General features: G+C 41.1%; 1 protein-coding gene across 1 annotated transcript in view; it reads right to left on the minus strand.

Moving 5' to 3' along the window:
- MTCL1 (microtubule crosslinking factor 1) overlaps positions 1–16,643 on the minus strand; it is a gene marked incomplete at its 5' end in the record, with an annotated part of 52,657 nt that overhangs the window by 33,104 nt on the left and 2,910 nt on the right. Inside the window, 3 exons of the mRNA XM_010079826.1 lie at positions 2,703–2,795; positions 11,016–11,171; positions 12,120–13,445. Coding sequence (XP_010078128.1) covers positions 2,703–2,795; positions 11,016–11,171; positions 12,120–13,445 — 1,575 coding nt within the window. The remainder of the gene's footprint in view (positions 1–2,702; positions 2,796–11,015; positions 11,172–12,119; positions 13,446–16,643) is intronic.

A 16,643-nucleotide genomic window follows, 5' to 3' on the forward strand; every position in this document is an offset into this window, starting at 1 on the left:
CAATAAGTTCCTCAGCAGTTATGACTGTTGAGGAAATTAGAGGAGAGCAGTCAATAAGCTTAGATGATAACCATATCCAAGTAACCTGCTGTGGAAATGGACAGTTCGTTTTCTTTAAAGATGCATGACAACTTTGCTGCTGTTTAAACTTTTTATACCACTCATGTTTTATTCCCTCTCTTGACTGTATCTCTGCAGTATGTTCCCAGCACAGCCACCACCCTACACTGCTGCACATATCACACCTGCTAAATGCATTTGCAGTCATTCCTACAAGGTGGCAACACAGCTGCCCTTCAGACAACCTGGAATATTATCCTCGCTTCTTCCCTCTCCAGTCATGGATTCATCCTTTCTTCTGTGGCTATGTCTCCCTCTCCTTCTTGAAGGACAATGCTTCCCAAGGAACTACATCCAGTATCTCAGATACAACTACTTTTCACGGTTCATACTTGGAGGCAGCTGAATGACTCACAGTGAACAGTTTCTCATTCTGATATGACCAGATCAGGAACATATGCAGAAACCAAAGAGACAGCAATAAGTTGCAACTCAGCATTCACCATATCTCTCAGTTTCAGTACTAGAAGCACCAAGAAAAGCTCATTCTTTGGAGCACATGTATAACTACATCTGCTTCAGCACAAGGCCACCTGAAACATTATTCTTTAAACATGACTTCTCCCTCAATATGTTGAAATCAAACCATGACATGACCTGCACCCAAGAGCACATGTACAAGTTAGTTGTACAGCATCTCACATTCTATGTGTCTGAGATTGTGCTTCCACTTCAACCAAGCTGTGGTTCACATTTATCAAGAAAAGGCTGATGGAAAATGAGTACAGAGCCACTGCTTACAGATACCATTTTCTACTATTTTCCGTTCTGCAGAATAGCAGCCTCTCTCTTTGCTGACCAGCTCCATAGCTGAAGTCTATGAAAGCCAAAATATACTAATGACCAAAGCAATTTAAACTGTAAGTGCATATCCTGCAACAAGTAATATTCACACAGGAGCGAAGAATACTTCAAAGATTCTTCTTCAGAAGCGTGGAGCCTCTAGCAATTCACACTGCTAAGAAATACACACTTGATTTTCATGGCAACATTCAGATCCTTCTAACACAGGCTACTGGTCCATACTAGATGATTTATTAAGGACTTTCCTGCCTTTAAATGATGTGCTCTGGGATAATGCAAATTTTCAGCATCTATGCCACAATGCCGTAAAAAGTTCCTGATCAAATTAAAATTATTTACAGTAGTTGCTAGCTTAATTTGGTTTAATATGCAGCTTAAAAGTAGTCTGGAACAAAATTAACTACAATGGCCTGAAAAACATACACTCAACTCCTAATAACACTCACGGAGATGGTGCACTGGTAGCACACATCAAAACATTGCCAAAAAATGAAATAGTAAAAAAGGGAGTTCTTTTAAATTTAATTTTTACAGGAAGAGACAAATAGATTTTATGTTGATGCAGGTTCTTCCACCAAATGAAGTTATGGTTAAATACAGCAATGATCTGAGTCATTTCCACCAGAAATCCCAGAAGATGATAAAAAAGGAACAGTATCAACAGGATGGGCATAATCTGGAAAAAATGAAGAATCCAGAAGATGCTTTTATTCTTCTGTTTCTACTGACTGTCAACATGAATAGCTAGCTTTAATTTTTCTGCATTTTTCATTGTTTTTACAAGCTGTTATGATCTAAGTCCCCATGGCCACAAACTCTTGCAGCAGACCCTGGTGGAGGTAGCTTCATAGAGTATTATGCTTTTTCAATGGACAGCTATTGCAAAAGACAAGAACTTTAAGAGGCAGGCATAGCTTCCAAAAGCTTTCATGGCCAAGGCAACTAGGAAGGAAATCAGTTTACCGGTTGCCTTAAAAAATCTCCATGAGAAAGCTCCTAAGGAGATCAACTGGAAATTAAAGCTACTTATGAAAAAACAGAGAGATACCACTTGGGCATGAGATTAGCTGGCACAAAGAAAAATGCTTTACACTGTGCAACAATTATGCTGAATTTAGTCTATGAAGTAAATTTAAAAAGAAAACTTCAGATAAGAGCCAAACATCCTGCAAAAATTAGCAACAGATTTTTTTTGCTCTAGGAGCAAGAGATCACAAAATGTCTGACTAACACGTTCCAGCCTTCAAAAGAGCAGAGAAGCCCATGTAACAAAATATGATTTGTTCACCAGTTCTCAATAAGAGGGTTGGAAGCATGGGGTACTGAGAAACAACAAAAAAAAATTCTTGATTTGTGTCTCAGTTATGAGCATGTAACAACTCCTCTGACTTCAGAAGTGTTGGGTTTCCTTTGGGCTAGGAGGGGTCAGAATAAGGCACAGAGCCAAACTGCATTCCCAGAGATCAAATGCACCCTTCCCTAGCTCACTGAGAGCAGAAGGGGCTGATACAATTCCTCATGCAGTATCTCATATCTCTACCTTGACTTCGCCTGCACAGGGGAGGACAAAGCTTCTCTCCACCAAACAGCGAAGCCAGATTCAAAGTAGCAGAATAGGCCCGAGTTTACATTTCCCCAACTTCCAGATTCTTCATTTACTCTGATGATCTCAAACAAGCACAGCTGTGAGGACACAAGTTCCCCTGGTCCTGACAAACAAGGTCCATGCCACAAGTTATGGTCACGCGTCTCTCCCAGCAGGCAGGTTTTGTATTTACCTGGATGATCCTTTCTGTAAACTTTTCTTGCTCCTCTCGGTGAAGTCTTGTTTCCTGCTCAAGCTGAGCCTGAAGCTCCTGTATCGATACATTCTGTACAGGTAAAACATGGGAATCCCTGAGCTGATCAGCAGGACAAAGGGATAGGTTTATCAGAAAAAGTGTCTCCATGGTGTAACAAAAAGGAAAAAAAAAAAGTAAAGAACCGCCGGACAAACATCTGCACAACTCACGGTTATCAATAGTTAAAACCAAAGCACAGTGCGCAAATAAATAGCAGTGACCAAAATATGTGTAGGAATTTCCTGTGTGGCTTCTTCTGAAAACTAAAGATGGGATGCTGATGTTACAAGTTGGATATTCTCTTCAGGCCTCTGCTGTGGGATTGCACTCGAGTAGCTGAGACAGCGTACCATCAATGACGTTTTCCAGATTAGCTCCTATTTAGAGTATTCCGTATTTGGTGGTGTATTTCTCTATGATAACTAATACTATAAAATTTTCACACCTCTGCTGAAGATGCATCTAATGCACACATATTTAACCTAATTATTTATTCATTTGCAACACTTCTTCTGGGTAGGCAGCTAATGGGATAGCATTTATTAAACAACTAAGCATATAAGGTGCCTTTCTTCAGATACAGGACAGCTCTCTACACAAGTCTACTTCATTCTGTGATTTCTATTCAAAAGAATTACTCCACAAATGTCACAGTGATAAGCTGTGTGAGCCTGAGATCTGACCAAAATGCTTAAGTATCTCCCCTTTCAGGTCCAATGCTATTTTAATCTTAATACTTTCAATTTTATGTTCTCATTAAGTTTGGCATCCCATCCACTTTACTTCTGAAAGTTACTTAATTCACAAATAATGACCCAAGAAGACAGAGTCACAGACCTCATTATTTATACTATGTTAATTAATCTTTTGGCACTTATATTCCTGATTAGAACTTGCTATGCCCTTCATTTTGTGTCTCTTTACATTGGAGCTAAAACTGATTTGTCTGTACAAAGATGATGCTCGGCCAGATGCTGTCCTCTTCACATGTGACCACAGAAAACACTACAGCACAGAACTCCTACTTCCCAAAGACGCATTTAAAGAAGGGATTGCTACAGGTTTCAAAGCGTAATCCCAAATTTTGCACTGGCTGACATCCAGCGCACTCCATCCTCAGCAGCTGCAAGGACGTTAACACAGGTCATGGGACCGTTGTCAGGAGCTGCGTTGCCATTTTCCCTCTGGCAACAGCCCTGGCAGCCGTCTCCTCTCCCTGAACACTCCTCCTGCTTCCCAAGAGCAAAACCAGCTGCTGTTACTGTTTGGGCTGCGGAAGCCCTTCCTGGGACACTTTTGCTTATTCAAAAAGTATTTGTCACTGGAACAGATGCTCCTCTCCTCCTCTAGGGAAAAAGGAGACAAGGCAGATGGAAGTATCCCATAAATCATCCCCAGGACCATACTCCACTGAACAATGAAAATCACCCTACCTGTACTTTCTGGGCCCTACCAGTTCCTTCTTTACTCGATTCACTTATTGACTTGTGCATGTCTGTTTTGTATCTGAAGATGAGACAGTTCTAGCCCTCTGAAAGGTACACATAAACTGACCAAGAGTGCATTATCTGCCTTATTGATTACATCCCACGCTTCAGTGTGTCTGCAGACATTTTGTATTGTAGAAGGCCAAAATTCGGTCTCACAAATAATTTGGAAAGAACTACTTGCAACGGGATTTGACAGTTTTGCACAATCTTTTGTAAATCACGAGATGGTTATGCACAAGTATATCAGTTTAGATTTCTCATCCAATAAAGGAAAATTTGCTTTAATCAGAAATTTCTGCATTCTTTTATTTTGATCAGGCTTCTTTAGGACTAAAGTAAATCAAAACCAATGTATCTAGTTAATTCAGGTGTAAAAACAAAAACCCCATAACATGTGTTCCTTATTTTTATGAATTCAAAATCAGCCTGAATCATGCAAAGGCTACCTGGTGAAAACAGATACAACATGGCAACACTTCTGTTGGCAATAAACCCTCAAAAAAATATTATGTGCCTTCAGAAATGGAAACAGCATGATTCATGTAAAAATGCATATGTTTTTAATTTATAATATATAGGAAGCATAACTGCTCTTAATATGACTCTCCTTACAGTCATCTGATTACCCATTTAGATAGTTAAAATGTTGTTGGTCTTGGTATTCCTGAAACTGGAAACTGTATGCTGGATGAGAGCAGCAAAAGTTACCAGGAAGGTAAGGTTTGAATTTTTCACTGTTCACTTCATACTTGTGTTTTCTAGTAAACAATGATTTGCTAAAAGATCATTTGTTCTACTTTAGATTAGTACTAATTGGAATCACGTCATTACATATATACCAGTAACACCTGATGTCTGCAAAATTAGGGCAAGAAAATGATAAACTCATGCAAGTTTTTGATAAACATGCAGCCCATACAAAGCCAAGTTTCAGGAAACCTGGGTGCTGGGATTATGTGATAACTGTTGGAATTATTAGGAAGAGATTAAACACATCATAAAGGCAGATAGACTATTACATGCACACTAGACAGTGGAATTTTTTTTTACAATTGCTTTGCCTCTTTAAAGATGATATATTTTTATTAGCAATATAGTAAACGTGTTGAAAAGCAGTTAATGCCTGAACATAGAGATGCACACCTTTTGCCTTCCACTGCAACCTGAGGACTCTTCATAGTCTATAATTTCATTGAATGGCATTTCTATCAGAAGCATTGAGATTAGTACTGCTCAAATCAAGGGAGATAATAATGCTGCTTAAGCACCTAATAGATTGCTGCTAAGCATCTGGATCGTGAAAGAAGAACGTGTAGAAATGTATCACGATATTTGTATATGCAGTTCAGGTACCTGGCATTGCATTGATGGATGTCTATATGTTTATATGTGGAAATCAAGCCCCCATCATACAATCAGCAGGGTGTAGCCTGTGGCACAACTGTGGTTTTGGTTTTTTTGTAAAAGGACACCTCTACAAAATGGACACAAGAGTTGATAACCTGTTAACTTCCATTCTTTGTCTCCTTTGTTCTCATCAATGAAGGTGCTACATCAGGAATGGAAAACACTGGGAATGTGACAGCCACCACACAACATACCAACACCATAGAAACAGACACAAACTCACTACAAGACAACATATAAACAGAATATAACAGGAACTACGAGCTAGTGCTACTCCACCACAGCACCACAGAAACAGCCGCATTTCATCCGCAGCTCGACACGGACTGACAGTTTCCCATGTATTCCAATTATTGCATTCCCAGATCCACTTCCACTGCTGTCCCCTCAGACAGGCACTGCCAAATCCTTCTGTCGAGTCCTTTTCTCTCACCTGTTATCATTCCAGAACAAACTAATCCATGTCAACGTCTTTACATCTGAAAGATGTTCAGAGAAAACTCATCCATGCTTTGGGAGTTTCACCACCACTCCCTCATTGCACCAACCCCTTTCTGCCCCTCTCAGCATGTTGAAAGCTTTTCAGGTTACTTTTCAGTTTGCACAACCCCACATTTCTGCCATGACTTGTTTTTACAATATTGCCATGCACCATGAGGTACTGCTGGGTTTTACTTGTCTGTTTTCTCCATTTTACCATAGCTAATTACAATCTCAATTTGCCTGCAAACTTAATCCATTTATATGCAACAACTGTGAACATCAAATTTCATGGAATCTTTCTTTTTAGCTTTTTTTTTTTTTTTTTTTTTTTTTCCCCAGCGGGATGGAATAAAATAAGAACTGAGGAGACAGAGTAGAAATATGCTCTGCAGCATTTGTGTGCAATTCCAGGAAGCCAAAAGATAAACATTTTATGCTGCTTGCCTAATGGTGTGCTATGATGCTTTGCTATTTGGACTTTACATTTGACCACACAGTCTAAAAACTGCTACTTTCTCACACATGATGGCTGACCATTGCATGCATACAATGCAAGAGAGGAACTTCCAGTGGTTTTTGTACTACTTTTTACATGCAATACACATCTAACTGAGGCTGCTTCTGAAGACACACTCTTCTCCTCACCCCTTAAAAATCAATGACGCATATTCCATTTGCTAGTGTAAAATAGGCAGTTGTGTGGTTATTCCTCTGTGCTTAAATGGAGTCTCTGATTTTGGGAAAACACAGAACACTTTGCTCCAACTCTCTAAAAATCCATCTCATTGTATGGATAGTATACAAAGTCTCACTGAGTTCAGTTAGGACTGGGATATCCAGATTTACATCATAAAGGGTCTTTTAAGCCATTATATTGTCAACCTTTACGGACTCTTGCACAGCAAGAAAGAATACAATTCATCAAAGTAAATTATTCTTGCTGCCCCTAATCTTGGTGGGAAGGAATACTGTCAGCACCAGTTTGTCTTTCTTCTTCCCACAACTTTGCATTGGAGGAATAGTGGACACCAAGAAATACAACTTTCTATGTGGTCCTCATTTGTTTTTGTTTTTGGTTTTGTTTTTGTTTTTGTTTTTCCAGAGGAAAGAAAAGTCACAATGTATAAAACATTCACTGTTTCCTTTCTGGGAAAACAAACTCTTAAATCAGGGCAAGAGAAAAGGATGTGTAAATTTTCAGCACATGGCTGGGAGCTGCTGCAAAAGCCATCCAGCTGAAAAGCTCTCATGTGGAATTATGAAAACTGCACAGAAGGAGCACAGATACTTCAAAACCAGCTAAAAATAGAACATTCAAAATATAGACAGAAATTCTCCTCGCATGTCCAAAATGGATCCATGCAGAGGTTTTGATTCAAAGCAGGTGGTAAAGTGACTTACCTAACTTACACATCACTGTATTTGGTTGGTTCACACTTAACCCAGGTATTAAACTTAGAGTAATAGAGATGTTTTATATTTCTTATGGACATAAGTAAGGAAAATGGATAAACAGATTAAGAATGGCCTAGAAGAAATTATTCTTCAGTGTGAGCTCTTCCTACTTACTACTACAACTTGTGGAAGACTTGCTTTTTAAGACATGCTCTCTCCTCTAGCCTATCTGCTTTTATTTTAATTCTCTGGTGACAACTTGTTCCTTCTAAGTGAATTCACTTCAGTGGTTCTTCTTCCATAACATGGGAGCGTCAGATATTTTGTGGCATTTTTCTACACAGAAACAATGTGTAAGTCTTTAAAAGCCATGTATGAAAGTAACGCAAATCTGAAATGCAAAGATGAGTGCTTTTGCCTTTGGTGATACATACATACTCAGCTAAGGGCAGAACTCCTCCCCTTTGAAGGAACAATCAGAGCTAGGACATACAGCCCCCATTCTAGAGCATCAGGTATCAAATACTGCAACAAACTACATTTTGTCATTTGAAAGAGTGAAATTTTTCTTCTCCAGAATGTCTTCTTGTTTCTGAATAAACAGGAGGAGACTGCTCAAGGAAGCTCCCTTTTGTTTGTGGATATTCCATTGGTAAAAAAGGGTAAAATTCACCAGACAAAAAATTATTTACCCTTTTCCCCACTGGTTCCCATTTGTTGCCATTGTAATCCTTTGATTCGTGCCAGGCACTTGCTCCATAAAGCCTTGTGTTGCCTTTTTTAGCTCCTCCTGTCTTTTAGTAAGGGCAATTCTCACTTGTTCACTCGCTTTTCTTTGGATGTTAAAGAATTATTTCCCTCTCCCACCATAACCCGGCTCTGTTAAAATCATGAATAATGGATCAAACATCCACCCCAATGGGCTCCAACCTCCCGCAACAGCAGCTGAATGGCTTGTTTCAGCAAGAAAACAAAGCCCTGCTCTTAAGGCAATTTCAAGATATAATTTCCCTTGGACTGTGACTCTAACCAACTCTTTAACATGCAAATAGATTCTAATAATACTGTTGCACTAACAACTGCAGTGCAAAGCCCAAACAAAGGCAGATGTTTACAGTTAGGCTAAGGGGTAGTTTCAAGCACAAGTCAGTCTGCATTTATTGTATTTAATCAAACAATTAGGCTCCCACGATGCTCATTTTTAAAAATAGGAGAAATAGCTAAATGGAAGCTACTAAGTATTGCTTAGGAAAATTTTAATTTAAAATTCAGCTTGGAAAAAAATGAATTTAGAAAAATGGGTTTCCTTGCTTAAAAAGAAAATATTTGCCTTACTGAAATGAAATGTGTTCTCAAGCTGAAGGTCCATACATAGTAAGAAGATCATTAATCAATGTTATGCACTGGCCAGTGCATCTATTTTCACTTCAGAAGTTAAAGCAGATAACAGCTCATGTGCAGCCATTTCTGCTGTGGGCACTGAAAGGTTTGAGTCTCCATCTGAAATTTCTGTGGTAACAAAAATATCCCTTTGGTATTTGAATATTTTTTCCTGCTCATTCATCTGGCACCAAAAAAAAAAGGTAGTTTTTGCTAGTGCAGTGTATGAAATTAAAGAGGAAAAGACTAAAAATTATGCCATACAAAATGATTTGGAGGAATCTTCTGCTTCACTTGACTTCAACTAATACACATCATGAGATTTCAATTGGCTGTCCACCCACTGAAAAGTTTCAGCATAAAGCAGTGTAATATTCTTTGTTGCTTAAGTAAACCTGACGGAAATAAACACTTTAGTCTTCAGCATTTTCTCAGGTTGGGCCACTTGAACCCCAGCCTTGCTCATCTCTTGAGCACATCTGGACCTCAGATGGATATTCTCTACCTTTGATTATAACTACTGGCTTGTTCCTTGTCAAACGTTGGTGTGAAAACTATCCATACTCTGTTTAAACACAGTTCACTGTACACTTTTTACACAACATCCCATCCTGGAAGAGCTAAAAAAAGATGTGCCAAAATTACCCAAACCTCTAATCTTAAGAGGGCTCACATATACAACAGCTAATATAATAACGAGGCTGATATAAGGTAAGGAAATTAATAAAGATGACAGAATTTAAACAGAAATAGTGTAAACATTTGCTGTGGTCATTTTCTGGCCTTATCTACAGTGACTATTGACCAATACAATTGCAAAAGGACCCATGCTCAATGGCAAGGTTTCTCTACCTCATTGTCCATTCACAGCTGAGGAAGCAAGACTGCAGTGAGAGACTTACGGTGTCCTGGATTTATCAGATATCCTTCCTGAGGTTTACTATCACTGGTAAAAGTGAAAAGTTGGAAGAGAAGCTGCTGAACAAATTCATGATTCTAATACTACCAAAACTCAGCACTGTCAGAATAGTTTAAAACAGACAAAACAAAACCAGCAAAGAATTACCTGTGTTAGGATGAAGGGTCACTCTCCCTTTGATTCTCAATACACCATTGTGCCACTTAGCTACCAGCCAGCCTGAAGCTTTCTTTTCCTACCCCTGCTTTCTAGTGCTTGTTATTGCTTACAAACCCAGCTGTCCCAGCCAGCATTCTCCTTTTCCCAGACTCAACTAGGGGCTTCAGATATACTAAGGTCTCTGCTTGTGTCTCTAGAATTAAAAAAATATTAAAACTCATCCCCCACTGGAAGCTACTCTAACCACCACAATTTTAAAAGTGGATTTGGCTTCCCAGTGGCCAGTAGTTTCAAAGTGGATTTGGCTTCCCAGTGGCCAGTAGAAAGGTTTTTAAAGCTCCAAGCTTGCCTTTATGGAGACAGACTAGAAATCGTTTTCTTCAGGACCAGCTGCAGTGGTTGGACAACCCATGCTCATGAGAAAGCAGCTAAGGAGATGTTTACTGAGGCGGATATGGCCTCTGCATGGATGAAGATTTAAATAAAAACTGATTGATGTTTTTGACAAATGGAAAAGTACTGAACAACCCAAACAATGGAGAATTATGCTTTAAATATTTTTTTTTTTGAAGCTGCAGGGTGCTGTGTTCCCTGTTGAGAATCACTACACACACCAGCGTCAAACCCTCTCCTGTGCAGACTACTCCCAGGCAAAATGCAAATTGGTTTCTATCTGTAGACTTTCCAGATTTAAAATATTGAACTGAAACCTGGAAGCATGATCTCACATCAGGGATTACAACCTCTTCCAGACATCTTTCGTTACTATACTCAACTGTAGTGGGTCCCTGAGCCATACTTTCCCACTTGGTGAAGCTACTGAAAGCAGGGTGATGAGTCCAAACTCAGGACCAATTTGGTTCTCTGAAACTGCAAGGGGGGAAAGAGGTCAACCACAAAGTTCAGAATAGGGGTGCTGTATTTGGTCCAATTTAATTCCCAAACCCCTGTCTCCTGTTACTCATCTCCTGGCTAAGGCAGCAGGAGGCAGTGAGAAAGACGGGCTGCTTTGCTGACCTCTAGACTGAAACAGCCCTTTTCTCCTGGCCTGTAGAGTTTAATGTCTCCATCAGCTCTGCGGTGTGGGTCGGTGGTGGCTCGCTGGTGGTGAATCTCTCGCTCCTCTCCACGATCTTGTTTGAGCTGCCACTCCATCTGATCCCTCAGTTTGGACTGTTAGGTGCATGGGAGGTTTATAACAGAAAAAAAAAGGATAGGAGGAAATAAAGAAAACAAAAATGGGTAAGGTAGACGACCGAAAAACTACAAGACAAAGAAAAGCGTGAACAGAAAAACCAACTTAAATACAGTGGCATAAGAAAGTGAAGAGAACAAAACCAAAATGAGGATGAGCAAAATGATGGGCTGAAACATCTGAAAAGCAAAAAAGAGAAAGAGAGGAAAAAAGAACGCAAACACTGGTTATGAGGCGCATGCAATGAGGATGCATGAGTCAAACCAACAGCAAGCATACAAGTCATGAAGGATACGGGACACAAGGCTCTTCCTTCCTTACTTGTGCTGTGCAGAAAAGCCATATCCAGTGTGGCAGTTGTGGCAGTTTAGAAATGCACCCATGGGCAACGCTTTAGGCAAGGCAGTCCTTCGCTGGCTACAGAGCTTCTCACCCGCTGCTTGGTTAGGGGAGTGGGCTGTAAGCAGGCTTTTCAAAACACATTACTTAGAAAACTGCATTTGGTTGGGTTCTTTTGTCAAGGCTTTTGAGAACACGCCTGACCCTTTTATGAGAGAGCATAATAAAGACCTCCTCACATTTCTTAGCAAGGCTGCTAATTTACATTCATCAGAATTTTTTTTTTTTAAATTAATCTCCTCTTTTGCAGGGAAACACTGCTGTTACAGACAAAAAGAAGACAGATCTCTATAGCATCAGTGGATTAGCCTTTTTGCCATGAGGAACCGCCTGTGAATCAAAGGAGTTGTGCAAACAAACAAAAGAAAAAAACTCTATAAAGTGTTTGCTTAACATTACACACTTCAATACATCGCGGGTCTGAAATCATAATAAAGCAGCTGTGAGGTAAATTAGCTCTGGGGTAGCAATGCCAGCAAGAAAAAGAAACAATAAACAGAAAGCAGGCAAACAAGGGGCTGACTTACCTGGAAGTCGGTGATTAACTCCTTCCCCAGGTTACCAATGGGAGAGTCTCGAGACATGGATGTCATCGTGGACAGAAAACTGGAAGACTCTGTGAGATGGGGAAGAGGGGAGAGGTCCTCCATCTGCTCCTTAAGGCCCTCCCCAATATGATCAACCTTCTCCAGGAAGGTCTGCAACTCCTTTCGGAAAGCTTTCATCCTGGAGTTGATGGTGTCCAGAAGCTCTGGCTCGTGCTTATCTTCTCCCCTTTCCTCACCACCTTTGAAACCTTGCTCAGTGGATGGGCTGCTGGTTACGTGCACCTTTGCATCATAAATCAAGCTGTCCGTATCAGTGATAAGGCGGTCCACGGTCCTTTCAAGCCGCTCAGCCTCATGTTTAATGTTAATTAAAGACTCGGTGTCCTCCTTCACCCTCATGAGCTCGGTGGAGCACAGGTCGCTGACTTCTGATGGCTTCCCGCTCCCAAAACCTGAAGTCTTCTCATAAATTTCTTCAGAGTCGCTCTCACCCCCAATGGGGCCCTCTCTCTTTGGCTGGAGTGGGCGACCCTCTTCACTGTCACTCTCCTTCTTCCCGGCATCACTGTCAGCGTCACTGTCCCTGGGGCTGGAAGTGCGCAGACCAAGGTGAGAGGCAAGATCGTAGCGCTGAACGTTGGACATCAGAACCCTGTTCTCGTACTGGAGCTTCATCACTTTCCCACTCAGCTCGTTGATTTGCACCCTGGCTGACTTCAGCTCCTCTTGCAAGGTCCCACCGCACTTGGACGCTGCGTCCTCCAACCAGCCCGGCTCCTGGCCTGGCTCAAACTTGAATTTGTTCAGCTCGTTTGTTAGCTGCTTGTTGTGATCTTCAATTTCAGAGATCGACCGCCGCAGCAGTTCTGCTTCCTCTTCCACAAATTGCAGGTGCCGGCGCAGCTCCGTGGCCGACTCCACGGAGTCGCCGTAGGGCGAGGTAGGAATGCTTGAAATATGGTCCCTGCTGAGACACTCTTTTTCATACTGGCACCTCATATCTTCCATCTCAGCTTTAATCCCCCTGTTCTCCACCTCCAGTTCCACTATTTTTCTGCCCAGTATGTTGGCTTCCTCTTCCACCAGCTTCAAACGAAGCTTCAGCTCGGCTTCCCTGGTGCTGGGTGGGCCCCCTGCCTCCCCAGTAGGCAGAGGACTGTCCACATCTCCATAGATGGACTTGTACTTCTGGAGCTCCTGCTCCAGTTCATCCTTCTCTCTCCCCAGTTTGGCCATCTTCTTACGCATCAGTGCTGCCTCCTCTTTGGCAAACTGGAGCTGGCATTTCAAATCAGCGCTGTCCTCCTGCCAAGAACAATCACCCCCCCGCCAAAGATTATATTATAATAGAAGCACAACCGTTAGCTTATTTTCCAAAATCTTTACCTCCCCACCCTCTGGGCTGTATCTGTTAGGTATGCAAACAATACAGAGACAAAGCTGTGCACACCACACAGTTGACACATTTTATGGCTTGGTCCTGGTTAAATTGGCAAAGCAGCTTGACCAGAATTAAAGAAGGGGAAAAAAATCACTGTGCCAGTGGAAGTGTTCAGTGATGCAAGAGTGCCAGCACAATGTCTAGTTTTTATCAAGCAAATTTTGTGGAAAATAAGAACCACTCAAATTAAAAGGCCCCACGACTTGTTGGCACTTTTGTGTTCCATTTATGTTTAATGATACATTTGCCCCCTTTTAGGATCACTAAACAAAGACTACTCAGATGAATTTGCTTGTAGTAAACCCAAATCTCAGGCTCCTTCAGCTAACAACCACAAAAAGTGCGCTAAGCTGCATGGTTGCCTTGCAAAGTGATGACTTTAACTACCCTGACCTCACAATGCTGTGAAATAGCCGGAGTGCCTAACTCACTTTCCAAATAGGAAGCACACTGTTGTGTCTGCTGCTGTTATTACTAGGATGGACCAGACTGTGATCACTGTTTCTGGTATGGACAACTGTTCAAAAGGGGAATTGGTGAAAACATGTGAAAAGGAAAGAAAAAGTCATTAAACCGTGGTTACAGCCAAATCCATCTCATGTAAAAACCTGCAATTTTCAGGAAGCACCAGGGTATTAAATGCGAGTTTGATTTTTTTTTTTTTTTTGGTGTGTGTTGGGCATTTTAAAGCACCGCATCTCAACTCAAATGAAAACTCCAGTGTGTATTGTGCTGAAATAAGAGACAAGGTTAAGTAAATTCTAAGCCAATGAACAATTTCTTTGCATGAATCACTTCCACGAATTGTCATGGAGATACAGGCACTTAGCCTCTAAGAGACACATTTATCAGCATTAGCAGTATAATGGAAGGCAGGCTTTGAAAGATGATCTGTTGAGACAGCAGATTTCATCATTGTTGGTAGGCTATGTGGACATATGTGCAATTATCTATGGAAACTTCATTTTAATCTCCGGAGCTCTGTTATCTTTCACAAGCACCATTTTGTTATAATAATGGCAACCAAATCCAGAAGAAAACATGACTAATTTTAATTGTTCACCTAGATCAGACTATTAAAAAAAAAGAGATTTATAAAACCAATTATGGCTCAACATCTAAGAAAATTATTTAATTTATAAAGTACATATCCTTGCACATTGGTAATCATGCCTTTTATGTTACCCAGATTAATTTCACCCATTCTCTTTAGATATATACTAATTATGTCTCAATTTCAGCTATTATTACCTAAACTGCCACAAAAGTAATTGGTTGTATACTTCTGAACTCAGTCAGCTCTCTTACTGACTCTGCTTGGCACAGGTTGGGACTTTAAAATACTAAATAGTAAGAAAGTTATCTTAAATGTTAATAACATGACAGAAGTAAACGATAGTCAAACCTTCTGTTAATACGTGGTTTTCAGTGACAACCAGGAATCAAACACAATTGGAAACAGTTGATCAGCTCACTAACTAGAACTCTGGTTATCATGTCTCTGGCACCACAAATGTGAGCTTTCTATGAACACAATCAAGGTGCATATAATTGATTACAATCAGAGCCTCTAGAAGACGGGCTTTCTTTCCTCCCTATCATCTCCTCACATACACACACCTCTCTTTTACACATATATTTGCAAATTGCTTTTCTGGTTATAACTTGAAACTGCAATTTAAGTTGCAGATTAAAACCTGGCAAAACTCCATGCAGTCTCCACTGGAGCTACTCTGAATTTCAGTTGCTCTGGCTGGATAAAGCTGTATGATTAAAGCATCATCTTTGGTCAGGGCTGCACAATCCATTACCTTTTTTTTCCCTCTCATGGAGAATCAGTTTATCCCTGCAGCTGTGGGTTTTGCTTTTAGGGAATACAAAGATCACAAGGAAGGTTATATCCAGATCAGTGCTGGATGTCAGAGCTCACAGGTGCGGCAATTACTCCAGTTTATTTATTTATCAGTTAATAGCTTGGAAATAATCACATCTGACATTTTCCTTATTCTGTTTTTGTAATCCAGCATTCTTCCCCATGCTTCTTGTCTGCCTTTGGCTCCAAGCGCCCAGCCATCAGTGGCACTCACTAGCTGGTGCCTCGCACATCCCTGGCTGTGGGCAGCTGGACCCATGGTGGTGGGGAAAGGCCAGCCTGCCTGCACCCCTTGGCCCTAGCGAAGGGCCAGCCTGCCAGTACCCTCCTTCCCCAGCAAAGGGCCAGCCTGCCCACACCCCCCTGCCCCAGCTGGCAGTGCTGGGGGCCAGCTCCTCCCCAGGAGTCAGAGGGGGCTCCAGCCTGACGCCCACTGACTTTCAAGCAATATAAATAACTGTCACCAAGTTGCACTTGGGACAATGCACTCAGCATTTTGAAGCTTTTGAAGAAAAGGGAAGGGCTTTGGTGGGTTTGGGGTCAGGGCCTCAGTGTTTTTGCTTGGCATCACTGCACGACTCAATGCATCTGCAGAGTTGGCACATTATTGGAGCAGGACAAAACCACCGTTAACTTCTTACAGTGCCATTACTTTACTGCTAGGTTTTGTCCATGATAAAAAGGATCAAATTTGTAAGTTTTTTTTTCCACAAGTGCTGAAACAAACAAGATTTTTTTCATTAAGCAAACACAAGCCTCATACAAAACAACAGAGTTGATGGTCGTTAATCTCACCTACTAAATAGGGATCCCATCTGGAAAGGTGAGCAAGCTCTAGATCTTCCCTGCCAGGGAACATGACTACTGAAAACCCCTTTCCCCACACACCTTTTTTCCAAAGGAAAAGAATGGTCAGGAGAGATTTATCAGCCAGATCTAAGCATGCCAGAAGGGTGGGACTCCAACCTTCATGCATCTGTCCCTCTGAAACTTTGTGTACAGAAATATCAGTGATTTCTTGATCAGTTGACACCAAGTAGAAAAAGCAAGAAAGCAAGACACTCGCACAGGCAAGCAGAGTTTTGAAACACAGGACAAACTAAGGACAGGCCAAATCACAGAAATTAAGAATAGTTCATTATTATAGTTAAATCATGAATGAGAAGAAAGGTTGGGGGGGGGGGGGGGG

The sequence above is a fragment of the Pterocles gutturalis genome, unplaced genomic scaffold, assembly GCF_000699245.1.
Source record: "Pterocles gutturalis isolate BGI_N339 unplaced genomic scaffold, ASM69924v1 scaffold24069, whole genome shotgun sequence".
NCBI classification, from domain to species: domain Eukaryota; kingdom Metazoa; phylum Chordata; class Aves; order Pterocliformes; family Pteroclidae; genus Pterocles; species Pterocles gutturalis.